The sequence below is a fragment of the Lissotriton vulgaris genome, chromosome 4_1 (genome assembly GCF_964263255.1).
Source record: "Lissotriton vulgaris chromosome 4_1, aLisVul1.2, whole genome shotgun sequence".
Lineage (NCBI taxonomy): Eukaryota > Metazoa > Chordata > Amphibia > Caudata > Salamandridae > Lissotriton > Lissotriton vulgaris.
The window spans coordinates 1,064,533,140-1,064,560,583 of record NC_141691.1 but is presented as its reverse complement, the minus strand read 5'-3'; the positions used below and the strand labels follow the sequence as shown (position 1 = coordinate 1,064,560,583).

Here is a 27,444-nt window from a genome sequence, read left to right as displayed (position 1 = left end):
ATATAGTTTCGTTCAGCTTGATTCCACTTTGAGTGTGTGCAAAGTGAGGGATCGGGTTGCCGGATACAGATTGTAGGCCACAGATCCCAGTTTTATGGTTTGGACATATTGGATGGTTGAAATCGCCTCCCCAAATGTATTTTATTGTTGCACTTAAATTCGAGTTTTGGAGTGTGGATATGTGAGCCATCATTTCATCCAGATTTGTACGGCAGTCCTGGGTGCCTATGTTATTGTAGTAGTTTATGAGTATGTAGATATTCCTCGATGCAGTAGTGTGATATGTAATTTGAATGACTTGGAAGGCGGATGTTTCTTTTGTTAGTTTTACCGTAGCTGCTAGAGTGTTGGAGAAATAGATCGTGAGACCACCTTTGGGTCTTCCCATTGTGCTTGGCGTTGCTTTGGTAAAAAATGTCTTGTATCCCGGTAGGTGGAGAGGGGATAGACGCCAAGTCTCTTGTAAGCACAAGATTTGATGGCTTCGTGCTATTTCTAGCCATTGAGGGCATGTTATTTTGCTGGCTAGTCCTGCAACGTTCCAGAAAGCTATGCCTACGATGATGGCCTCATTGATGGTCGAGGTGGCGAGTGTGGTTTTGCTACTGGTAGTGACTTCAGTGGCTAGGATTTGTTCAGTGAGTGGACTTGCACTCATGGCCAGGTTCTCTGAGGGACGAAGGGTCGAGAGGTTGTTTTGTTGAGTCATTGAGGACTCTGCTGCTTCAGACTGTGCGGGTGAAATTATCTGGTGCTTATCAGGGGCTGGGAAGTGTGGGGCGACAGCTAAGTATTGGGAGGCAGCTATAGGTTGGTTCGGATCGACCGTGGGTGGTCAATCGATCATGTCGAGACACTCATAGCGGTTATGGGTCGGGAAACCCTGCCAACCTTCGTATGCGGGGTAAGGTCTGTCCTGCCAGTATGGAACTTGGGTATCGACGTGCCTTTCTCTTGGCCCTCCCCTGTCTAGATACTCGCGTGGGAAGTCCCGCCGGTTCCATGGTGTTTGACGCCATGGGTCCTGATTTCGTGGGGCTTTGGGAAGATGGTGCCATTCCCAGGGAGGGGGGTTGTGTTGTTGTCTCATTGGGGGGTAAAAGAGAGAAAGGTGGCGGGCGTCTATTCCCCCTTTTTTCTCGAGTTGTGGCCAGGCACATATATAGTCAACCGTTGCGGGATCTTTGCATGTTACAATGATGCAATCACCGCGTATTGATTTCTTGGTTTTGCCTATCCAGGCTACCCTGCGTGCTGATGTGATTCCTCCTGATAAATGGGATTCAAGAGGTCTATTTATGCTAAGCCACTGCATGGCCTTGTTTTTAAGTGACCATGCAGTTTCTGGGGTGTCATCTACTAACTCGGGTACTCCTGTTAAAACTATTGTGTAGGGAGTAGCTTCAGGGGGCAAATGGGCAGGGCGTCTGACTACGGGGTATTTTTTCGGGGTGGTTTCCGATGCGGTCTTAGGTGTTTTTTGGGGAGGTAGGGAATTCGTGGGCTGGGAGTCAAGTTTCTCCTGGGGTATTCTACTGGAATCTAAATTTTGTGCTGGACATGGGGTTCGTGTCGCAACCTTTCCTTTAGTGTCTATCTGCTGCGCTTTGTTTTGTTGTGATGACTTCTGTTGTGTTGGTTTATCCTGCTGGGGATGGAGCGTATTTGCTATTGGTTTGGGTATGGTTGTCGGTGGATTGGGGTTCGTTTGTACTGTGTGTGGTGCATTTGTAGGATTGGCTACTTTCTGAATTTGTTTCTGGTTTTGCTTTTTTGATGGGTGTGTAGTGTTTCGCTGTCCCTTTACGTCTATCCTGGTGTTTGTATCTAGAAGAGTAGCTGATATTATTGTTAATTGAGCCTCAAGGTTTCTAACGCTCAGCTGGATGGGCTTTAGATATTGGTAGAGTAAGTCTTTGGTGGTAGTTAGCACTTGTGTTGTAATTCTGCAGGTCTTACATTGCTCAGTTGCGTTATTTATACTAGATATTGGCTTGTGTGGGAGGGTACAATCAGGAATGTGCAGTATGCTGTTAGAGCATGGGGAGTTTGAGTTGGTCACGGGTGAGCTTTGTGTTTTTTCGCTGAGTGGTAATCGGGTTTCTGATGCTGCCCTTTCCCTCTCATCGTGCTGGGGTAGGTTGTCATAAGTTTGGATGTCTCCTTGCGTTTGACGGCCAGCTAGGTCTGGGGTTGCTTCCAAATCTTCTGATGATAATAATGAGGAATCCAACTCGGAGTGGGTAACTGACAGATCAACTACTGAAGGAACGGTGTTGAGTTCTGTGGTTGGAAGGGGCACTGGGAGTGAGCTGTTTTGGGAGGACAGGTTGATTGGAGATGCAGCATTCGCTATAGCGCCGAGTGATGAGCGCTTGGCATTTGCGCTCATGAGATCCAATGAGACCCTCTTTTCCATTAAGGCTATGCTTTGGTTTATTGTTTCATTGACCCGCGATATAAACAGGTCAATGGGGCCTGTTACCTGTGCTACCTCCTGCGCATGTTTGGATTTGGGTTTGGGTTTGGAGGTGCTTCTGGTTTTAGCTGGCATGATGTTCGTTGCCAGGTCGTTGATGAAAGAGGGATGGCCCGGTCCGGTCTCTATCGGGCACTAACGGGCAACAACGGGCCCGCCCTTGGCCCGGGCTTCGCCCCGGGCTGCGTCCCGCGCGCGTCCCGCGCAGCGGGTGCCGCGAGAAGTTATTGCGCTTCGCTGGGGGCGGGGCACTGGAAGGGGGCGCGGCTCTCGCAGGAAGATGACCAGCTGCAGATGGTGAATGCTGGTCCTCGCAGTCCTGGGGCCGGCGCCTCGTCCTCCTCTGCGGCCTCCCTCTCCCAGTCGCGCTGCGGGGCTTCAGGTCGTGAGATGTGCTACTCCAGTAGCGGAAAACGGCAGCTGGTGCAAACAGTGAGTCCTGTGGCGATTAGGCTGTCTCTACGAGTGGCACCCGCGCAGCGGGTGCCGCGAGAAGTTATTGCGCTTCGCTGGGGGCGGGGCACTGGAAGGGGGCGCGGCTCTCGCAGGAAGAGGACCAGCTGCAGATGGTGAATGCTGGTCCTCGCAGTCCTGGGGCCGGCGCCTCGTCCTCCTCTGCGGCCTCCCTCTCCCAGTCGCGCTGCGGGGCTTCAGGTCGTGAGATGTGCTACTCCAGTAGCGGAAAACGGCAGCTGGTGCAAACAGTGAGTCCTGTGGCGATTAGGCTGTCTCTACGAGTGGCACCCGCGCAGCGGGTGCCGCGAGAAGTTATTGCGCTTCGATGGGGGCGGGGCACTGGAAGGGGGCGCGGCTCTCGCAGGAAGAGGACCAGCTGCAGATGGTGAATGCTGGTCCTCGCAGTCCTGGGGCCGGCGCCTCGTCCTCCTCTGCGGCCTCCCTCTCCCAGTCGCGCTGCGGGGCTTCAGGTCGTGAGATGTGCTACTCCAGTAGCGGAAAACGGCAGCTGGTGCAAACAGTGAGTCCTGTGGCGATTAGGCTGTCTCTACGAGTGGCACCCGCGCAGCGGGTGCCGCGAGAAGTTATTGCGCTTCGCTGGGGGCGGGGCACTGGAAGGGGGCGCGGCTCTCGCAGGAAGAGGACCAGCTGCAGATGGTGAATGCTGGTCCTCGCAGTCCTGGGGCCGGCGCCTCGTCCTCCTCTGCGGCCTCCCTCTCCGTCGCGCTGCGGGGCTTCAGGTCGTGAGATGTGCTACTCCAGTAGCGGAAAACGGCAGCTGGTGCAAACAGTGAGTCCTGTGGCGATTAGGCTGTCTCTACGAGTGGCACCCGCGCAGCGGGTGCCGCGAGAAGTTATTGCGCTTCGCTGGGGGCGGGGCACTGGAAGGGGGCGCGGCTCTCGCAGGAAGAGGACCAGCTGCAGATGGTGAATGCTGGTCCTCGCAGTCCTGGGGCCGGCGCCTCGTCCTCCTCTGCGGCCTCCCTCTCCCAGTCGCGCTGCGGGGCTTCAGGTCGTGAGATGTGCTACTCCAGTAGCGGAAAACGGCAGCTGGTGCAAACAGTGAGTCCTGTGGCGATTAGGCTGTCTCTACGAGTGGCACCCGCGCAGCGGGTGCCGCGAGAAGTTATTGCGCTTCGCTGGGGGCGGGGCACTGGAAGGGGGCGCGGCTCTCGCAGGAAGAGGACCAGCTGCAGATGGTGAATGCTGGTCCTCGCAGTCCTGGGGCCGGCGCCTCGTCCTCCTCTGCGGCCTCCCTCTCCCAGTCGCGCTGCGGGGCTTCAGGTCGTGAGATGTGCTACTCCAGTAGCGGAAAACGGCAGCTGGTGCAAACAGTGAGTCCTGTGGCGATTAGGCTGTCTCTACGAGTGGCACCCGCGCAGCGGGTGCCGCGAGAAGTTATTGCGCTTCGCTGGGGGCGGGGCACTGGAAGGGGGCGCGGCTCTCGCAGGAAGAGGACCAGCTGCAGATGGTGAATGCTGGTCCTCGCAGTCCTGGGGCCGGCGCCTCGTCCTCCTCTGCGGCCTCCCTCTCCCAGTCGCGCTGCGGGGCTTCAGGTCGTGAGATGTGCTACTCCAGTAGCGGAAAACGGCAGCTGGTGCAAACAGTGAGTCCTGTGGCGATTAGGCTGTCTCTACGAGTGGCACCCGCGCAGCGGGTGCCGCGAGAAGTTATTGCGCTTCGCTGGGGGCGGGGCACTGGAAGGGGGCGCGGCTCTCGCAGGAAGAGGACCAGCTGCAGATGGTGAATGCTGGTCCTCGCAGTCCTGGGGCCGGCGCCTCGTCCTCCTCTGCGGCCTCCCTCTCCCAGTCGCGCTGCGGGGCTTCAGGTCGTGAGATGTGCTACTCCAGTAGCGGAAAACGGCAGCTGGTGCAAACAGTGAGTCCTGTGGCGATTAGGCTGTCTCTACGAGTGGCACCCGCGCAGCGGGTGCCGCGAGAAGTTATTGCGCTTCGCTGGGGGCGGGGCACTGGAAGGGGGCGCGGCTCTCGCAGGAAGAGGACCAGCTGCAGATGTTGAATGCTGGTCCTCGCAGTCCTGGGGCCGGCGCCTCGTCCTCCTCTGCGGCCTCCCTCTCCCAGTCGCGCTGCGGGGCTTCAGGTCGTGAGATGTGCTACTCCAGTAGCGGAAAACGGCAGCTGGTGCAAACAGTGAGTCCTGTGGCGATTAGGCTGTCTCTACGAGTGGCACCCGCGCAGCGGGTGCCGCGAGAAGTTATTGCGCTTCGCTGGGGGCGGGGCACTGGAAGGGGGCGCGGCTCTCGCAGGAAGAGGACCAGCTGCAGATGGTGAATGCTGGTCCTCGCAGTCCTGGGGCCGGCGCCTCGTCCTCCTCTGCGGCCTCCCTCTCCCAGTCGCGCTGCGGAGCTTCAGGTCGTGAGATGTGCTACTCCAGTAGCGGAAAACGGCAGCTGGTGCAAACAGTGAGTCCTGTGGCGATTAGGCTGTCTCTACGAGTGGCCTAAGATGTCTGTCACTATGCCCATTAATACATGGGAGTACCTACCCAGCAAAAGACTGGCACTGACAGACATGAAGGTGAAGCTATCTCAATGGTTCCCAATCTATGAGCCTCAATACCTCAGTGTGTGGTGTCAAAACTAGCCAAGGGCACCCCACACAGAGACACACCAATTATATAATTGTATTATTTTAAGTTCATGTTTTACCATAGCAGGGCATTCTTCCAACAACCACATAGGGGCAATGGTAACAGCAATGTTGTCTCCTGAGCGCCACGTCCTCTCCAATTTCTCACTCCTGTTTTTGTTTATTTTCTCTGAAGTTTCCCGCAGTTACTAACCCTGTATAGGGACCAGCGTCCAACCTGCTGTGTGACATTTCTCACACTCATCCAACCAGCCCTGGCTTCCTGACAATCTTTGAAGTAAAAATAAAATTAGGAGGGGGCGGGGCGGCACCACACGACTCCGCCCTGACTTTGTCCGCGTACGTGACGTCAGCGAGGTCACATAAGCCCCACCCCGGCGCGCCAACATCAGTTTTCTTTGGAGAACTTTTTCGTGCCACAACGCAGAGCCATCATAAATAAAACTGTGAGAGTATGGGAACAGTGTGCGAAAAAAGCAGAAAAACAGAAAGGAAAGAAGCAAATGGTGAGGAACAGCACCATTAGGGACAGTGCCAGGCACTGTGACACTGAAAGAAAAAGAGCAGAGCACGGCTCCGAGGGGCAACCACGCAAGCGGAGGCAATACCCTCCCTGGAGGCAGTAACATGGGTAACATGACATCGCAGACGGCGGAAGCCTGCATCCACAATCTAGATCAGCGAAGGGTGACAGGCCCTGAACAGACAAGAAACGACCATCCACCCCCAAGACAATACCATCAAAGAGTGTTGCATCCACTGTAAAGAGCTAAGGGCCGAGGCACAGGCCCCAACCCAGAAGCCCACAGAGGAGTAAGAAGCCCCAAACAATGAAACAGGGAGAAGAATATGAGCAGGCCCCACACTGGAAAAATCCAGGGTGTAAGGATGAGGAAGTACACATGAACCTACCGCCCAAGTACCAGAGGGGCAGGAGTGGAACCAATAGACAGAGCGAAGCAGTCCGCCAGGAATGGAGCGAAAGAGGTACTCACAAAAGACAAAGCCACCTAGAGGGGGGCAAGAGCAGGAGACCAAGCTGCAGGGCCTCGCAGAATGGGCGGGTTGTGAAGGCATCTGCGGCTAAAATCGTCTCTACCAGATACATAGTTACCGAAGGTAAGTAACTCGTACATCTGATAGAGACTACTAGCTGCAGATTCCTCAACGTAGAATAGATACCCTAACCATAGCCACGGGGAAGAAGGGTCTGCAAAGGACCCCACCATCCTGGACATAACAGAGGGTCCCACAGGGGACTAGTATAATGGACAGGGCGAGGAGCCCCGTCCTCCCAGGCAAGGGGGGAACCCCCACAAGCAGAAAAACACCGACCCCAAGAGGGGTGTGGAAAAAAGAAAGAATAAGAAAGCCCATTCACTCTCAACAGAGGAAGCAAGGCCAGGGAGGCCGAAGCACCCCACGCTCCTACAAGGCAATAGAGCTTTAATCCAATGTTAGTACAAGGAAGAGGAGCAAGAAAAGCCTAGTGGGCCCAAGGAAATGAGGGAAAAGAAGGCAAGCCAACCATAGACGGAAGACATCAGACAGACAGAGCGGCGCCAGCAGTAATAAGCCGCCGGAAGCAGGAAGAACAGCCCTGGGCCCCAGGATACCGGGCAGGCTACGCCCGACAAAGGGAGAAACATAGAACCATCCCCTTCTCCAGGACAGGAGCATGAAGGCGAGGAAGTGCTCAGACACACTACTACGAGGGGTCCGCGAACGCGACCTAAAGAAGCATCAGGAAAATACATAAACGCCATGGAGAGCAGATGCCCGCAGGCGACCAGAACTCCCTAGCAGAGTGTAAGCTATATAACAGCTACCACTACCCCACATAGGGTACGTTAAGTCCCAAGACATGGGAAACCTCTTAGGAAGAAAATTCCGCAGCAGAGGAAAAAACGAAAGAGCCACTGGGAAAACCCCCCGCAGAAGGCTTGTCAAGCAGCCCAAGAGAAAAACAGAAGGCCTAATCTCAGGGCATAGTCTGTGCAGCTAACTCAAGCAAAAACATACAGTAACAAAGGGCCGACCAGCAGCCAACAAAGTTACAGCCTCAGCAAGGAGGACCAGAGTGGCCATAAAACGCACCTCACAGCAAGGGCAACCTTCCCAAAAGATGGTCCAAGAACCAGATCAACTCAGAAGTCACTGAGGGGGAGAAGAAGAAGGAGGAGGAGGAGGAGGACAGAGCCCCGCCAAGAACTTCTGGATGGCATCGTCTGCCGGGGCATGGAATAACAGAGTGCCATCGAATGGAAGATCAACCAGCCGCTCCCGAACATTTTCAGGGAACACACCGTCCCGAAGCCAAGCATGGCGACAGAGGGCGACAGAAGAACCCATGGCACGGTCCAGCACCTCTGAGATGTCAAGAGCGGAGAGGAGCATAAACGCCCCGAGCTCCCGGCCATCCAACGCATGATGCCGTAAGTCGACCTGAACAGTCTCCTGTGAAGCGGCGGAGCCAAGGACTCAGCAGAGTCCCACAAAGAAGAGGTGGCCCTAGCCAACACACACAAGGTGTTAAAGGGCCCGCATAGCAGCGCTGGTTGAGGCGAACATGTTGCGCCCCCAAGAGTCCAGCCAGCGAGCCTCCCGAGACAGCGGAGTCAACAGTGGCAGCAGGGTGGGGAAAATGGTCCTCAAAAGTGGACTGGCAGCTGGTGACATTTGAAAGTGGTAGGGCGTAAAATAATTGTGGTACTGCACTGCGGCGAGCGTAGCGAGCGAGCCCAAACAACCTACGGGGGATTCGGACTTGAAAGAGGAGGAGGCTGAAAGGCTGCCTTTGGGGAGCAGATCTCAAGGAACGCTTATTAAGACTCGCAAAACACATTGGTCATCTGCAGACAGTAAATAAATGCTCAGATTTCACCCTATTCGCCTTAACAGATTGTGATGAAGATAAACATATGTGGTACAAAAGGAAAATGCTGGAAAAAAACACTTCAGTTGAGCTGCACTATTTCAATATTTGCAAGCCAAGTAATTTACAAGAAATAGCAGAATAGCGTCCTATTTCATTGCGCAGTCTGACTTTAAGGGACTGAAAGAGGCGCCCAACTCCAGCACAAAGCCTCAAACATTTCACTACCGGAGACATTCATTCCCTGAATGCAAACACAAGTGAAGTGCATTGCACGATTAATTCCTATTGGTAGTAATAATGTGATAACGCATGCCCTCTGTTTCAGTCTGTGAAGAAGTACAAGCAGTACTGTCCTGCATGTATGGATGCGTGCAAAGACAAGTGTTCAGTATTTCAAAGCTGTAGTTAGTGTAGATGGGCCAATAGAGAAAGAAAGCAGAACATTTGGAGACAGGGAAGCGTGGGAACAGAAAGGGGGCTCTGAGTGACATAAGTGTGCAAGAGAGGGGCTAGCACAAATTAACTACAATCTACTACGTCATACAGTAGCAGTGACGTGGTATTAATTCGCTTGAAATTGATAACTGCAAAGAAGGGGTACAAAACCTAAATTTCAACAAAATTCAAACTTTCAACTGTAAAAGGCTTTTTGGGAAAAGCTGAATGCACAAACTTTTGAGTTCACAGTGATCCCACCACGAGAGCTGCTGTGCCACCCTCTAGTCGCAGCAGCCTCCAGTATGTGGCCAATTCAGTATTTTTGCCAGGGCTGATTTAGATTTCCAGTCCGGCCATGGTTGACTTCCATAACAGGACACATTTTGAATCTTACAACTGAGAATGTTCATTTTAGCAGTGAGTATTTATTTGCTATTATAACAATTTTAAAAAAGAGGGCCTGTGACTGGAAGGTTAGGAGAATACCATCAAAGCTATATCAGCGTTCATAAGCATTATACCAGAATTCTCAGTTACATATTCTTCCTTCCTGTATCTTTTTTGCAATTATAAAACTTTTGAAGCCCTTTTTCCCTTTCTTGTCGGTATTTTCAGTGTATCTCGTACTGCACGCCATAGATGCGCACCACAGAAAAAGGACAATGTTCGAGTCCTAGAGAATAAAACCTGTAACAAATAAATGTGATTCTCTGTTCTTCTAGCATATCTAGTTTATGCATTTGTATGCTTAATGAGGAGTCTTCGCCGCTCATCTGGTTGGTTTTAATGCGTGTGTTACTGTTATGATGTGCCAATTATCATATTTTGAAAGGGAGGATTATATTGATTTAATATAATGTTTAAAAAATACTTAAGGCGCCAATGAAGGTACTTACTTTGAAATACATGCAGCATGAGTGTACTTGCAGACCCTATCCAACGAGGTCCCAGGCACTCCATACGCAGCTTCATTCACATTAGCTTCCCAGAGAGGAGAATGAGAAAAGTGGATAACATATGCCACTCCATATGTCCAAGGTAGAGCCCCTCAATACATGATTACATGTGATAGAGACAGGCGGCCAAGGAATGCCTCTCAGCATTTTCGGAGTGAATCACTTCCGTGTGGAATAGCTCAAACTGAAAGTGGCATATACTGCTACATGATAGTTGCAATGACCAGGCTGGTTTGAACATTGAAGCCATGTTTACAAATGTCATACGCAGGTTTCTTTATTGCAGAACAGCTTTGTAGCTGTCCAGAGTTTAATGCAATCAGAGAATGAATGAGTAAATTGCAAAATGATAGTACATATTAATAACCAACTCTAATGCCTTGCTAAAAAACTACGGTGCGTCGGCTGACGATGGAAACACTTGTGGGCAGGGCGGTGCATGTGGGCAATAACTCTTACCACAGGGGCACCAGTGGCAGGCCTAAACCATGCTCACAATAAAACATCAAACAATGCTTCACAGAAAAGGCAGCACCGTGTGAAGGACCCCGATGTGGACTTGGGAATGGAGAGGGAGCTACAAATACAACACTACAGCCACCCTGCTCAAAATGTCTGCCAGGGAAGAGCTGGGTTGAGTGGCCAGGCTCGGAGAAAACAGTAGGAGGCATCTAGCCCACTGGCCTCAGCTAAATCAGTAATTCACACATCAGGAGGTCTATCTGCGGGAATTGGAAGTCCAGGGCATGGAAGAAAAACTTCTGCTGCAGTTTCGTCGACTAAAAGGACCCTCCTTGGAACAAGGAGCAAGAGGATCTGGGCATGACGCCGACCGACGCCGCAGGTCGGTAGGGCATCACACAGCGCCACCCCAGGACCAGCAGCAAGGATGTGCACAGACTCAGGTTTGAAGCCGACCAGCGACCCACAACAACCCCCAGGGGAGGAAGCAACGCTGCGGCAGAGTCAATCAGCGCCATTTGGGGGGGAGGGGGGGGGGGAGTTACCCCAAAGGGCCATGCACCAGCATCGATGTGCCCAAGGACCTAACTGCCGCCGAGGTAGAACCCGCCGGAATGGGGCAGTCAAGGGACCCATCACCTCCTCGAGACCGAAGACGCTAAATGGGAAGGTGTAGACCCAAAAGTGGCATGAAGAACCAAGTAAAATTCCTTTATTTGGACCATTGCTGCCCCGGCTCTCGTAAAGGTAGGGAGGCGTGGGACAGAATCCTGGACAGATTCCTGAACCCGGGGGCAGAAGGAATCGCTCACTTCGACTCAGGAAAGGAGTCCTGAACAAGAGGGCCAGAGGCATCCCCAACCCCTGCGCCAGGAATGCTCATCCCAGCGTTGTGAGACAACAAGGCCGTGGAGGGCAGGGACCCTGACGATGCAGACGCCACTTACAGTGGGACAGAGAAAGGACGCCTGCCGCCGGTCACCGGAAGAAGAGTGAGGTCCACTTGATCGACTCCTAGAACGAGCAGGCTTCGGGAAGGGGAGCGGGCAGTCAAGATTCAGAAGGACGCAGCAACTGTGCCGCTAGAAACTTCATATCGCGCTCAGCTGCTGACAGGCATCGCAGTCCTCTGAGTTGTGCAGTGTGTCCAAGCATTACATAAGAAACAGAATGTGGGTCTGTGGCAGACATCTGCTGGTAAAAGACCCACAGGACTTAAAGACAGAAGGCATGGATGGAACACTGTTCTCGATGAGAAGTTGAGGAAGGAGGCCGAAAACGGCTAGGAGGTATGCTTCAACATTTTTCGTTGTAGCACCGAAAAATAAGAAACTGGTGTTAGCACATCAGCGGTTGACGTTATGTCAGGAAACAACATCAGTACAGTCTCACATGACCCCCCTCCACTGGCGTGCAGAGGTATTGCTGAGAACGTTTTCCGGATCAAGTCTGACGCCTGGGGAGAATTCAAAAGGTAAGGAATCTGCAGCTAGATGTCTCTATCAGGTAGAAGTTACTAACATCAGTGGCGCATGCTAACGGAAATCACCATCAGGCATTTGTGAATAGCCCTAATTAATGGTGCCCAAAACCTTTTATCTTGGTTGAAATGAAAGCTGTGAAAAAAAGTAACAAATATTTTCTTACCTGTCGGTGTAGTTTTGCAGCTTGAAGATCTTTCTAGATTCACTATGCTGTGCATTATTCCGCGGTCTAGTGGTTGGGTCCGGAATCGTAGTCTTCTCTTTTTTTTTTTGTCGCCCAAGTGGGCGTCGACGTCCCACCTTTCAGTGTACTTCCTGTGACGTCTGCACGCTTCCTGCGGAAATTCCCACCTTTGGGCGCCATCTTCGGATTCTTTTTTTCTTGTTTTTGTGTTCTGTTTGCGAATCCTTTGGCAATGTTCAATATTTCTTTTCCAGTAAGAGATTTATCTTTCAAGGTGTCTGTTTCAGTATTGTCCTCGTATTACCACCTGCTTCTCCAGCCTCATCTTTCTGGCGGAGGTGGGTGGGTTCCCTAGTGAATCCATAAAGATCTTCAAGTTGCAAAACTACACCGACAGGTAAGAAACTATTCGTTTTGCAGGGTGAATCTTTCAGGATTCACTATGCTGTGCATAGACTTTGTAGCGGTTTGATATGTTTGTGGCGGCTGGGTGGAAGATGAGCGTTGGTTGTTGAATTTATGTTGAAGCACTTTCTGTCCTACCTGTGCTTAGTGAACGTGTGTACTGAAGCCCATGTTGCCGCCAGGCATATGTCTTGAATGGGTGTGCTAGCCAGGAAGGCTATTGTTGTCCCTTTTTTCCTGGTAGAGTGGGCCCATGGCCTCTCTGCTAGTTCTTGGTCTTCCTGTTTGTGGCACAATTATATAGTTTGTGCGTTGCATCGTGCGATGGTTCTCTTTGTTACTGGTCTACCCATGAAACTGCTTGCGAAGGACACAAAGAACTGTTTTGTCTTCCTGTGTTCCTTGGTTCTTTCTATGTAGTGCATTACTGCCCTTCTAGAATCCAGAGTGTGCAGTGCCCTCTCTGCGCTCGTGGTCGGTTTCTGAAAGAAGCTTGGTATTTGTACTGTCTGATTGATGTGAAACCTTGAGACCACCTTTGGCATAGAGTGGGTCAGTTCTCATTACCACCCTATCATTGTGTATTTGGATGTAGGGTTCTTGTAGCTTTAGCGCCTGGAGTTCGCTCACCCTGCGCAGTGAGGTGATTGCCACCAAGAAGGCCGTTATCATGGTTAGCATTTGTAGGGTGGCCTTATGAATGGGTTCAAAGGGCGCTTTCATGAGCTCTATTAGGACTAAATTGAGGTTCCATGCCAGTGGTGGCATCCTCTTTGGTGGTGCAATCCTCTTTGCCCCTTCCAGGAATCTTTTTACAATCTGTGAAGCAAAGAAGTTCTTCCATGTTTCTCCTCTTGTGTATTCTACTATCGCAGCTAGGTGTACTCTTAGCGAGGATGAACTTAGTTTTGCCTTCAGTAGGTGCGTGAGATATCTTAGCACAGTTGATTCTCTTGTCATCTTCTTATGTATCTTTTTCTTGCTGCACCGTTGTGTAAACCTTTTCCACTTTGCCATATAGCACCTTCGTGTGCTAGGTCTCCTTGCCTCTCGTAGTACCCGCAGGGTGCTTTCAGGTAACTTCAGGTGTGCAAACTGTATGTCTTCAGGAGCCATGCTGCTAGGCTGAGGCTCTCAGGTTCTGGGTGTAGTACTTATCCGTTTTGCATGGAGAGTAAGTCTTTCCTTTTCCCGAACTTGTGGGATGCACACTGTGCCATTTCCATTATCTGTGAGTACCATGTCTGCCTGGCCCACTGCGGTGCCACCAGGATCAGAGTCATGTTGCTGGTTCTGCACTTGTTGAGTACTCTGTGTATCAGAGGTATTGTGGGGAAAAGCGTAAGCAAATGTTTTCGACCAGCTTATCCATAGGGCATTCCCCAGGGACCCTTCCGCTGGCTGCCTGGATGCGCAGTTTTGGCATTTTGCATTCTGGCGTGTTGCAAATAGGTCTATTGCCGGTGTTCCCCACCTTCCGAATAGCCTTTGCGTTTCCTGTGTATTGAGCTCCCACTCGTGGGAGGCCGATGTCTGTCTGCTGAGCCAGTCTGCTTCCACATTGTCCTTCCCTGGTAGGTGTATGGCTAGCAGGTCTTAGTGGTATGGCCCAGCTCCATATCTCCTGTGCTGGGGTCGATAGCGGGGCTGATTGTGTTCCTCCCTGTTTGTTGATGTAGAACATCGTTGTCGTGTTGTCTGTCTGGATCAACACTCTCGGGTTGTATAGTTTTGTCAGGAAGGCCTTCAGGGCGAGGAACACTGTCTTTAGTTCCAGATAGTTGATGTGTTTGACTGCATCCGCTGGAGTCCACAGACCCCTCACCCTGAGCTTGCTCATGTGAGCTCCCCATCCCTTCCGGGATGCGTCTGTGGTTATGGCCACCGTTGGGGTCGGTGGTGTCAAAGGCTTCCCTTCTGTTATGTTCTCCTGGTTCCACCACGATATCTCCTCCTGCACTGCGTGCGTTACAACCACTGGATCTTCCCAACTTCCTGTAGCTTGTGACCATCTCTCTTGCAGCCATTCGTGGAATTGTCTCATGTGGAGCCATACATTTGGGACCTCGTGTATGTAGGAGGCCATCATGCCCATGATCTTGCTCACTGTCAGAGCTCGCCCCTTCTGGTAGAGGCACGTCTCCTTCAGCAGGGCCCTTGTTCTCTTGTCGCTCGGGAACACCCTGCTCTGTATGGTGTTGATTTCTGCTCCTAGGAATATTTTTACTTGCTCTGGTTCCATTGAGGATTTCCCCCAGTGAATGGAGAATCCCAGGTCCGCCAGTGTACTTGTCACGCGCTGTGCGTGCTCTTTGCATGTCCTGTGTGAACTTGCCTTTATTAGCCAGTCGTACAGGTAAGGGTATACATGTATCCCTTCCCTCCTTAGGTGCGCTGCCATTGCTGCGAGGCACTTTGTGAAGACCCTTGGTTCGGATTTTAGTCCGAATGCTAGGGCTTTGAACTGGTAGTGATCTTTGTTGCTGGTAAATCTCAATAGTTGCTTGTGCTGACTGTTCATTGGGATGTGCAGGTAGGCATCTTTGAGGTCTATGGTGGCCATGAAGTCTCCGTCTCTTATCTGAGGAACGACCTCTTGTAGGGATGGCATCTTGAACTTTTGTGTTTTTATGTACTTGTTTAGGAACCTTAGGTCCAGGATGGGTCTCAGTGTTTCGTCCACCTTTGGTACCAGGAAGTAGGTAGAGTACACTCCCTTGTTCCTTTCTCTGAAGTAGTGAAGTAGTGTGGCTCACTGGTTAGAGGCGGCAGACCCGAGAGCAGAGGACGGCCCGGGACCAGAGTTCGATTCCCGGCGCGGCAGGTTTCTGGACCAGGGTCAGCGGACTCGATAATTCTCTCGCCTCAGTGCCCACTCTGATCAGCGATCACACTCGGCAACTCTGGGCATTAGCTTGCCTCATCTTCACTAACGGCCCCACCAGACCGCCGGGGATGCCTGGTCTCACCCTGGAGATACCCATTAAGGGACCATCTCTCAGGGAAGCCAGGAAGGGTTTCACAGTGGTCGAAGTCACGGGTAAGTAGTGCGCTATATAAATGCCTATACATTTACATTTACATTCTGTATGGTACTGGTTCGATGGCCTCCTTTTGGAGGAGTTCCTTCGCTTCCTTTTGAAGTAGCTCTAGCTCTTTTCCTGACAGCGCCCTTCTTTTTGGTTCCCTGTTTGACGGTGTCTTTTCCAGTTCTATGCAGTATCCGAACTGTATGATGTTAAGTATCCATTTGTCTGTGGTCATCTTCTTCCACTCCCGGAAGAAATGACTTAGCCTGCCTCCTACTGGTACTACATGTTCGTTGATGTCCTGGGCGTGTAACCCTGTGTTGGTCTTGTTGTGCTCCACCCTGGCAGGAGTTTTGTGGGTGGGCACGAATTGCGTGACAGAGTCACTTAGAGGTGGGTTGTTGGTCCCTCTCTTAATTTGTCCACGTCCGTTAGCCCTCCCGCAAAAGGACTGGCCCCTTTGCTGGTAGTGCCAGGTTTGTTTTTGATGTCCTTGTTGTTTTTGGCTCTCTCCCTGGTGGGACTGCTGGAAGGTCTTCCCTTCGGTGTCCGTGACTGAGTACCCCTTTTCGTCCCCCTGAATTGTAAGGCCCCCATGGACCTTGCAGTTTTGTTTTCTTTTTTGAGTTGGGTGAGTTTTTCATACACCGGCGCCCCAAACAGTGTCTCCCGATTGAACGGGGTGTTCAGAATGTTGTGCTGTACCTCTGGTTTGAAGCCTGAGATCCTGAGCCAGGCCTGCCTTCTCTTCGTGATTCCCAACATCATCAGCCTGCTGGACGTGTCAGCTCCGTCCAGGGCTGTTTTGAGGGAAGAATTTGCCACATTTTTCCCGCCTTTCACAAGGTGTGATGTTCTTTGTTGGTACTCGTCTGGGAGGTGCTTGAGCAGCTGTCCGATCTCGTCCAGAATTTGGTACTGGTGCCTGTTCAGTAGTGCGTTAGAGTTTGCCATGCGCCAGTGCATGGCTGCATTTCTTTCTATCTTCCTCCCTATTAGGTCCATACTCCTGCGTTCCTTGTCTGGTGGTGGCCCTGATGTTTTTGGCACATTTGCTCTCTCGCCGCAATAATGGAGTCCGCTGTAACTGATCCTCGAGTGAAGGAGAGTAGGGTCTGCTATCCTATGTTCACCCCAAATTTTTGCTTTTTGCTTCACTGGTTTATGACTTAATGTGGCTGTGGGCCTGCTAATCAGACCCACAGCCTGCTGTTCTCTCTCTAAATTACTGCCAATGCACTCTAGGTGCATTACGAATTGGAACTGGTTCACCTTATAGGCCCCTGTAACAGTGTACCATAGGTAGCCAGGGCATAGGTGTGTCCAAGGCCTACCAGGGGCTGCAGCATGTATTGTGCCACCCCTGGCCTGGCCTCCATATTTTGACAACTGGCTGATCACTCAGCTGGGGTAAGTTGGTGTAATCACCTCTTGCTTAGATATAGTATCCCTATATACTATATCTATATATGGAGAAGTGTGGCTCAGGGGTTTGAGACGGCAGACCCGGAAGCTGAGATCGGTCCTGGACCAGGGTTCAATTCCCCGCCTCAGCGGGTCTTGGGCTCAAAAATTCCACGGACTCGATAATTCTCGTTCCGGTGCCTACTCGACTCACGGGTTCACACTCTGCGACTCTGGGCAATAGCTTGCTTAATCTCCACTACGACCCCTCGCGGCGGGATGCCTGGCTCTCACCTTGTGGATACCCTGCTGGGGTTATCTCACAGGGGAATACCAGGACGGGTTCCCAAGGCAAGCGCCTTGATGCCGTCGGGTGATACGTGCGCTATATAAATCGCAATACATTTACATATCTAACCTTAACTGGACACATGTTAACCTATAAGCCATTCCTATGGAAGGCCCCTGCAATCCTGGGGGCAGAGTGCGTGGTTTCATGTGAGATGGTGCTCTAGCATGAGCTGAGCCTGTCTGCAGCTGTCGGGAACAACTCCCTTAGCTGTTCCGGGATATTGCCACACCATATACTCTTAAGTGCATTATAATCCTCGCGGTTATATGCTAACTTTGGTTTGGCTTTATCAAAACATGTCGAGTAAGGTGTCATACGATTTGGAATACTATCCCCTCGACAGTTCTGTCGACAGGGATAGAATTCCACCCTTCTAGAGGGACACGACATGTAAGTAGCCTTAACCCCGGTTAAAGTTAACCAGAGCCTCAGCATCACAAAATGGATGCTGCCACCACAGACACAAGTCTGACTTCCTGCTGCTGGAAGTCCTTCCAGCGAGGGAGGCTTGGACAAAGGGTTTCCTGCCTTGGGAGGTGCGAGCACCACCCCAGACAGGATTTTGTGTATTGGGTAGGACAGGGCTGAATAGAATCAGACATGCCCGGGGCACACAAGTTGTCCTCGTGCATAAGCCAGTCCAAACCGGTCCTGGGACTTTCCAGACCCAGGCCTGGCGAGGAGCTGGACAAAGGAAAGGGGGTGTAACCGCCCCCCTTCTTGGTCCCACCCAGAGGAGGGACCTACCAGGTGATCCACCCCTCAGATTGGGAATAAGAGTGGGAACAGTGCCATAGCACCTCAGATCATCCTGACATCAGCTTAAAACTAAGACGACGCCGGATTTCGACATTCTGCTGCACAGAAGACTGAAGAGCATCTCCCTTGTGGCCTAGGAGTGGCCACCCTGTGAACACAGGCCCCATCCAGACACTCGACGTCTGCTTTGCCGCCGCCTCCTGCCGGAGCCCGAGCCCAGAGCCTGACGAGACCCAGACTCCCAGACTTCTCACCGCCCGATCCACAGTCCTTGCAAAGAAGGGACCCGTGGAGGCACCGAGAGACGTGGGACCGGACATCTTGGAAGACCCCCGAAAAGCTGACTGCACAGCACCCGAGGCACCCTCGACGCTGTGCTTTGGGGATTGAGAAGCCCCACAACCGAGCAGCCCTTGCACCGAAGATCAGCCCCCCAGCATCTCCACGATCTGCGTGGGGCCCTTTTGCATCGTGCCACTCAACGCGCCATCCAAGCCACTTGCCACGTGGTCAGCGGCCATCTTGGCTACGAAACCTACAAACTACACTGCGGGTCTGGTTGCTCCAGACTTGCCCTCACTCCTGTAAAAAAGGAGCACCCGCTCTGATCTTGCTGGTCCGAGTAATGAGCCTTTTTCACTTCCTGCGTGGCTTGCATTTGCCAAGGCCTGTTTGCTCCGATCAAGTTGCTGACACCGCCATCAGCTAGAGCCTTCGTGGGACAGCTCGTGATCGACTCCTGGACGTCCTCGACCTCTTCGTGTCCACGTGGCTGCAGAGAGAAGCTACACCTCATCGCCTGTTTGCACCCGACATCACCTGGTTCCATCCTGGTTCCACGGTAGTCACTGGCTAGTGACTTTGAACATTGTCCCCTCTGCTTTCAGGTCTTCACCACTTCAGATCTACCCTTGGATCCACCGGAACTCTTCACATCGAGCCGCCTGCAGCATCTTCAGCTCCAAGCGCCATTGACCTGCGTGACGAAACCCGACACTACTTCGCACCTGTGCACCCGCTTCCTGTGGGTGAGGTAACTCAGCAACGCCGGTGTTCCTACACTGGTACACACCTCTAGTGTCTGTGTCTAAAGTTTCATTCCTCTAGGTCACTCGGAAGGTTCCTTAATAACTAACTTTGTAACTTTTACGCACCATTGACTTAACATTGGTATATGCGTGCACTTTCCGCACTGCACCCGAGTCCCGCGGGCCTTTCCCAACCTCTTCACTGTTAGTCCAGAACAGCTCCAGCGATTCCCCAGGCCCTAGGCCCTCTTCCTTTCAGCTAGGTGGTTCTTATACCACTATTTTGGTATATGGTTTAGGTGGCCCCTAGGGCTCATCTATATTGTGCAACTTTTGTATATTTTAACTGTTTTGTTTTAACGCATTTGCTTCTGTGCTCATAAAGAGTATAGGGGATTTTGTAGTAAATAAATATATATATATATATTTTATATATGTATCTGTGTGGTGTCCTTTCATTTGGTATTCAAGGGGATTGTGTATGGTATAACAGCTTGCTTCACATGCCTTTTCAGAGTTTAGCCTAAGACTGCTTTGTCCACGCTACTAGGATAGCTGGTCTATAAGGTTGACTTACAAACAATCATCATAAGGGTTGCTTGGCATGGTACAAGGGGATCACTAGAACTAGTGAGCATCATATACCTGGCCAACTTCTCACAGGGAGTATCCTTAGAGGAGTGTTTATACTTCTTTTCCGTCTTCGGCGTCACTGACCTGCATGTTGCCGGTTCCTTGAACGCCTCTTTCCCCTGGGCCATGACACTCTCCAGCATGAGGAGAAACTGGCTCCTAGTTTGTGTGGGGAGCAGGGTCTCCAAGAGGAAGTCTGCTTTCGGTTTCTCTTCATCCAGCTTGACTCCAAAAGCCGTTGCCGCATTCTTGGTGGCCATATTGTAGGCCCCAATGTCATCTGGCGGTGAAGGCCTCGAAGGGTGCGTGTCCATGGCCTCTTCTGGGCTTTCGGTGTCGAGGTCCTGCCACTCCAGTTCCTGTGTCCCTGAGGATATTGAGCAGAGAACCGTCCGCTGATCGTTGTCGCCCTCCTCTTCGAAGTATAAGGCTTCTTCCTCTGGCTTTTCCAGAATCTCTGGCTTTTCGACGGCCCTTCGGCGTCAAAGTCCTCCTCCTCATCTATTTCGACAACCAGTGTCTTTTGTTTCGACGGAATTGAGAATTTCTTCATTTTCTCGTCTAACTCTTTTTTCCTTTGCAGGATGTTATCCATCTCGGCTTCGAGCCGTTTTTCCTTTCTCTCTATTTCAGAGGCCTGCTGGGCGTGGTAACGGGCTTCGGGTTCTTTGTCGACGTCGAAGCGACCTTCGGGTCCTTCTCTCTCGAAGCCGAACGTTCCTTTTCGGGACGTGCTTGGACGACCTTGGCTTTTCTCAGGTCTTTGCCACCTGGGAGTTCTTTTCGAAGGATCCGCTGGGCTGTTTGTCCTTGGATGCAGCTGCAGCCATCAAAATCTTCGGCGCCAGTACTCCCTTCGAGGACTTAGACTCTGATTTTCGAGAGTCTGGCTCAGGCTTTCGAGGGTCTGTCGGGGCTGTCGAGTCTCCTACCTCTTTAGAAGTCTCTATGACCGTGTAGTCGTAGTCGAGAGCCCCAGGTCTTGAAGGGACGGCGGCTGGCCCTTGCCCTGCATGTTGTAGTTGGCCCTTCTCTGTCGCTCTCTAACCTGGAGGATCTTCGGTGTGAAGGCCGAGCAGGCGTTGCAGTCCTTGCTCTCGTGGCCGACCGGTAGGCAGGGTTACAAACCGGGTGCTGGTCCTTCTGCGAGTATTTGTGGTGGCAGTTACGGCAGAATTTAAAGGGTGTCTTGTCCATTTCTTGCGCGCAGGGGGCCCCCTGTGTGCGCATTCTCCGTTGGACGTGTAAGTGCTCGAAGTTTTCCTTCTTCTTAGTCGTCCCGCTATATGGTGTAGATTCTCGCCGTCTTCTCAATCCTTTTCGTGCAAAAATCGAATTTATGGCGTCTTTTCTCCAAAACTCTGGAGCCCTTACGGGAACGATCCAGACCCAACGGCGGAAAAAAGAATCTGAAGATGACGCCCAAAGGTGGGAGCTTCCACAGGAAGCGTGCCGACGTCACAGGAAGTACACCAAAAGGTGGGACGTCGACACCCACCTGGGCGACAAAAAAAAAAAAAGAAAAGAAAGAAAAGACTACGATTCTGGACCCAACCACTAGATCACTAGATCGCGGAATAATGCACAGCATAGTGAATCCAGAAAGATTCACTCTGCAAAATTAAGGCCACCGATTCCAGGCCCGTAATACATGAAAGAGAGACTGCTGACACCAGTGATGCAAGGGGCATGAGAGAGAACTTGAATATTCCCATAAATGAGATCCATCAGGAGGTCCTCCAGATTGCATCCAGTGGTATGGCCAGGACATGGCACCCACCTGCAAGGAAGGACATTTAGACACCAGAGACTCTTGGAATGAGCCCCTACTCTTGAGTGGTGAGTTTCATCTAAGCACCCCTGAAAAAAAAAAAGACTCTGATAAAGAGATACACAGTCAACTCAATGTGGAGAGCTTGAGACCATTTGTGGAACTTTGGACTCCAGAAAAACAGAATCAGTTGCAGTAGGAGTTTCAGATCACGTGTTAAGACTAAAGCTTTTACGAAAAGTACATTTTGAAGTTGAATGATGTATTCGCTGAGAATAGAGGATAGAGCGTATGGTTGGTATTAAGATTTAAAGTGGGAGCAAGAATGATAGCGAAAAGGGGTTTGCAATGTAGGACAGCTGATTAATGGCGTATCCCCAAAACGTGCTCTGATCTTGACCAATCCTGGATGTACCTGATTTTTAACTCGCTGCACAATGAGAAATTAGAATATTTAATTTGAATAGTGAATCAATGTATTCATATCCTAATTCGAACATACAAAATCTGGATAGGGAGATAATTCTCCCATGTGAACAGAGCCCTCATTGGTAGTTTGGGGACCACAGTCTTTGTGTAAAAATATTATATAAGTAGGGCAATTACTGAATCTAGGGAGATAAATTGCACTTTAATTAAACATAAGGCAATGAGGTTTGGAAGGCACTAGCTTTTTCCTTTGCAAACATTTATCAATAATATTTTGATTTAATGTGTACTGTGAATTGATCATAATTTAAAAGCACTGTTTTCAGTCACAGATCAGTTTGTCTATATTTTATGGAGACTACCCAGTATCACCCTACTGCTATTTTCCGTTTGCATCATTATGAGAAGAGTGTTTTAGAAGGATAAATCCAAGATGTTGATACTTTGCCAGCAGTTTAATTTCAACCTTAGCTCGCTGATATTTAAAAATACATTTCGGATTGTACACAGTGTTTGTATGCCCCTCAATGTTCAGTGAAATGTACCGTTGGGACAACAGATGATTTGTCTTGATAACATTGATTACCTTCCTTAAGATACAACAAAAGAGGCCTCTGAGATTAAAGCTAGTCAATTCTTCAATTAAATGTGATAAAAAATACAGCCCAATGCTTACAGGTACTGAATTAAAGGTGTGGTTCAGCAAAGGCGATAAGCATTTTTTTCGGTTTGTATTAATCGGTCAAGTCCTCAGTTTAAATTAGATTGCATAAAAAAAATTGGAAACATCTTACTAAATGGGGCCCTTACCACTGATAAAATGAACCTCCTGAGATGTCTATAAATAGGCAGATGGATCATTTCCTGAACTGGATTAAAATCGGGATCATTCAAGTTCCTCAGAAACCACAGGACACCAGGCCTCAACACCTACAATGAGAAATATATTTTTTACCTGTATGGTTCATTCAATAAACAGTAATAAGTTGCATAGCAATCAGAAGAATTATTTACCAGTAATCAATGAGAAAAGGTTACTCACCATTTACTACAGATCCCGAGTCTTGCAAACATTTGTCTTCTCCCCCACACAGCACACATTTCCACATCTGCATCTTGCAGAAGCCTATTACTTTGGCCAATGAATCGCAATTTAGTTGCTGCCCTCAGTAACCACCAGCTCAGTCTGTTAGGAAAGCAAGGGGTCTTCTCCATAGTTTTTAAAGCCAAGGGTCCTCAAATTACTGGTAACAAGAATCTCCTTTACCATACACAATAGTCAGATCATCACTCTTAGAATTCATACATTTACAGGCACAGCTCAGAAGGTGGAAAAATAAAAGGCAGTTATTATTAACCGCACTGTTTAACTAAATATAGGAACAGCTCTGGGCTTAACATGAACACAGTAGTGTTTTGCAAAATAATTTGAACAGACAGGGAGCTGGTCTGGCGCTCGGATTTCATAAACCTTCCTATAACTGCTGTAAAAGCCCTGTAGCTCTCATAGTCAATGATTTATCCTCCATTGTAACAAAGAACTCAAATTGTTCCAAGCAATCGAGCCTTACGCTGGAATATTACACAGGGTTCTGTGGGGTCACCAGTGAAATGGAAAGCATGCAGATTACACGGATCTGTTAAAACAATACATTAGTACTTGATAGTCCTGATTCTGGCACTATAAAATACAGATCTTAAATTCCCCACACTCATTTTGCGTGATTCATTTTACTGTGTCCAGTCTTACAATACAAATCTACACTATTGGGGCGAGAATGGATTTAGAGATTCTAAAGGTTGCCTAGTAAAGCACAAAACGCTGTGGGAACAGGTGGCGAAGCCGAAAGAAGGCCTGCCACAGGCTCATGTTATTCATACATTGAGTCATCAATGTGTTGGCGTTTACATTGAAGGGAATTCAAGGGCGAATGAAGCCACTAAGCAACAGTTAGTACTGCTGCCATTGCTGCAATAACTTGCTCAAGTACGAGGTTAGATGGAACAACTACGGTGGCAGTTAATGCCACTCATAACGGATCAGCCCGTACCAAAAGGCTTTCCAACCACATACCCCTACAAGTTAAATGCACAAAACATACCATATGCTAAGATTCCAGGAGTGGGAGATAGAGTAATACCAAACATTGATTGAAGATTAGGACTGATACTAGCAGCACATGCAGGTCTGGGTTCCGCTCATGCAAGGATTCTTCTGCTGATGCAATGGCCTGCAGTGTCTGTTAGGGAAATGGTACCAGGTTGCGGGTATGGCAGGAATCCAGTGCTGGGAGGTCTTACTTCGTGTTTAAATCCTCCCGCACCTCTCAGACACCATTTGTGTCCCTCCTGGCACAAACAGTACCTCATACTTGTTGTCCTAGTAGATGGTAGGGCCTCTCAGGGAGGTGCGAGATTCCACTGCACCCAGCACCATTCAAGGCTCTCAGTGGTCCCAGCATTTCCACAGCCCCAGCCATGTTTATTAGTTATTTATTATATTTCTTATATAGCGCGAGAATCGACCCCCGAAGGGGTATCTCCGCGCTTGCCTTGGGAACCCGTCCTGGTTTTTCCCTGTGAGATAGCCCCTACAGGGCATCCCCAAGGTGAAAGCCAGGCATCCCGCCGCAGGGGGGCCGTTGTGGAGATTAAGCAAGCTTAATGCCCAGAGTTGCAGAGTGTGAACCCATGATTAGGTCAGGCACCGAAGCGAGAATTATCGAGTCCGTGGACATTTGAGCTCAACACCCTGCCGCGTCGGGAATCGAACCCTGGTCCCGGGTCTGACCTCTGCTTCAGGGTCTGCCTGCTCTAATATGGATCTCCTCCTCCCGGCCTCCCAGTGTACTAAGTTCAAGTTCAAGTTCAGCAATTTGTATACCGCACTACTCACCCATAGGGTCTCAAGGCGCTTGTGTGAGGGGGTGTTTTATTTATCGAATAGCCAGGTTTTAAGTTCCTTTCCGAAGGAAATGTGGTTCTGTGTGAGGCGGAGGTGAGTGGGGAGAGAGTTCCAGGTCTTGGCCGCCAGGTAGGAGAAGGATCTTCCTCCCATGGTGGATCTGTGGATGCGCAGAACTGCGACAAGCGCTTGGTTGGAGGATCTTAGTTGTCTAGTGGGTGAGTAGAAGGACAGTCGTGTGTTGAGGCATTCGGGTCCAAGTTTGTAGAGGGCCTTGTGAGCGTGGGTGAGGAGGCGGAACGTTATTCTCTTGTTCACGGGGAGCCAGTGGAGGTCTTTCAGGTGGCCGGTGATGTGAGCTTGGCGAGGGATGTCTAATATGAGTCTGGCAGATGCGTTTTGGATGCGTTGAAGTTTTTTCTGTAATTTGGTTGTGGTTCCGGCGTAGAGGGTGTTTCCATAGTCCAGTCGGCTAGTGACCAGTGCGTGGGTGACTGTCTTTCTAGTTTCGGTGGGGATCCAACTGAAGATTTTTTTGAGCATGCGGAGTACGTTGAAGCAAGAGGATGAGACGGCGTTAACTTGTCTGGTCATCGAGAGGGAGGAGTCTAGGATGAAGCCCAGGTTGCGTGCGTGGTCTGTAGGTATGGGTGCTGTGCCCAGGGCCGATGGCCACCATGAGTCGTCCCAGGCAGAGGGTGAGGATCCTAGGATGAGAACTTCCGTTTTGTCAGAGTTAAGTTTTAGGCGGCTGTTTTTCATCCATTCGGCTACTTCTTTCATGCCTTCATGAAGATTGGTTTTGGCAGTGTTGGGGTCTTTGGTGAGGGAAAGGACCAGCTGGGTGTCGTCAGCGTAGGAGATGATGTTGAGGTTATGTTGTCGTGCGATGGATGCGAGGGGACTCATGCAAACTTTGAAGAGGGTGGGACTGAGTGATGATCCTTGTGGGACTCCGCAGATGACTTCGGTGGCCTCTGATTTGAATGGGGGGAGTCGGACTCTCTGGGTTCGTCCGGCGAGAAACGAGATGATCCAGTTCAAGGCGTTTCCTTGTATTCCGACGTTGTTGAGGCGTTGAATGAGGGTGCTATGGCAGACTGTGCCGAAGGAGGCGGAGGTCGAGTAGGATGAGGGCAACTGTTTCTCCGTTGTCTAGAAGCGTTCGGATGTCATCTGTTGCTGCAATGAGGGCTGTTTCGGTGCTGTGTTTGGCTCTTAAGCCGAACTGTGAGGGGTCGAGGGAGTTGTTGGATTCAAGGAAGGCGGCGAGCTGGCTATTGACAGCTTTCTCAATGACTTTGGCAGGGAATGGGAGGAGGGAAATTGGGCGGTAGTTCTTAAGTTCAGAGGGGTCAGCTGTGGGTTTCTTCAGGAGGGCACTGAGTTCCGCGTGTTTCCAGCTTTCTGGGAAGATGGCGGAGTTGAAGGAGCAGTTGATGACATCACGGAGATGGGGTGCGATGGTGGAGTCTGCTTTGTTGAAGATGTGGTGGGGACAGGGGTCGGTTGGCGAACCTGAATGGATGGAGTTCATTAGACGGATGGTGTCTTCAGTGGTGATTGGGTTCCAGGCGCTAAGGTTGTTAGGGAGCGGTTCGTGTTTGGGAGTGGGTGGGGTGGGCTGATCTTTCGGAGTGTTCACAAAGCTGTTATGTATGTCGGCGATTTTGTTGTAGAAGAAAGAGGATAATGAGTCGCAGAGGTCTTGAGAGGGAGTAATGTCGTTTGAGGCTGCGGTGGTGTTGGTAAATTCTTTGACGATGTTGAATAGTTCCTTGCTGTTGTGGGCGTTGATGTCGATTCGATCCTTGAATGCTGATTTCTTGGTGGATCGGATCAATTGGTGGTGTTTGCGGGTGGCTGCCTTGAAGGTGGTCAGGTTGTCAGTGGTTGGGTTTTTTCTCCATGTTTCTTCTAGGGTGCGGCATAGTTTCTTAGAGTTCTTAAGGTCATCGTTGCACCAGGGGGCTTTTTTGCTACCTTGTTTGATCTGGTGGTTTTTTAGGGGGGCTAATTCGTCAGCGCTGCGAGTGATCCAGTGTTTGAGTTTGTTGGCAGCTTCGTTTGGGTCTGACGAGAGGGCTGGAGGGTTTTGGTTGAGCGATGTGAGGAGTTGGTCGGTGGTGATTTTGTTCCAGTTTCTTCGAGGAGCCGGTTGTGGGGGGTTGTGAGTCGTGGTAGTTTTGTAGCTGAAGTGGACACAGCTGTGGTCCGTCCAATGGAGAGCTGTGGTATGATTGAAAGAGATGTGTTTGCTGGAGGTGAAGATAGGGTCGAGCGTGTGTCCGGCTAAGTGGGTGGGGGTGTCAACAAGTTGTTTGAGTCCGAGATTGGCCAGGTTGTCCAGAAGGGTGGTGGTGTTGCAGCCGGTTTTCTTTTCTAGGTGGAAGTTGAAGTCTCCCAGTAGAATGTAGTTTTCGGAGGTGAGGGCGTGTGGGCTGATGAAGTCAGTGATGTCTTCGTTGAATTGTTTACGGGTTCCTGGAGGCCTGTAGATGAGGGTGCCTCAGAGTGTGGTCCTAGGGTCGGTGTGGATCTGGAAGTGGAGGTGTTCGGCGGTTGTAAGGTTATCGTCGGAGCTGGTCGTGATTTTGATGGTGTTCTTATGGACGATGGCGATGCCTCCTCCTGTTTGGTTGGTGCGGTCTTTTCGGATGATCTTGTAAGCGTCCGGGATGGCTATGGCGATGTCGGGTGCTGATGATGCGTTCATCCAGGTTTCGGTAAGGAAGGCGATGTCTGGTGACGCAGTATCGAGTAGGTCCCAAAGTTCTGTGGCG

General features: G+C 50.6%; 1 protein-coding gene across 1 annotated transcript in view; it reads right to left on the bottom strand.

Annotated features, from left to right (window-relative positions):
• MARCHF6 (membrane associated ring-CH-type finger 6) overlaps positions 1-27,444 on the bottom strand; it is a 1,612,715-nt gene that overhangs the window by 895,255 nt on the left and 690,016 nt on the right. Inside the window, exon 16 of the mRNA XM_086965293.1 lies at positions 22,567-22,686. Coding sequence (XP_086821419.1) covers positions 22,567-22,686 — 120 coding nt within the window. The remainder of the gene's footprint in view (positions 1-22,566; positions 22,687-27,444) is intronic.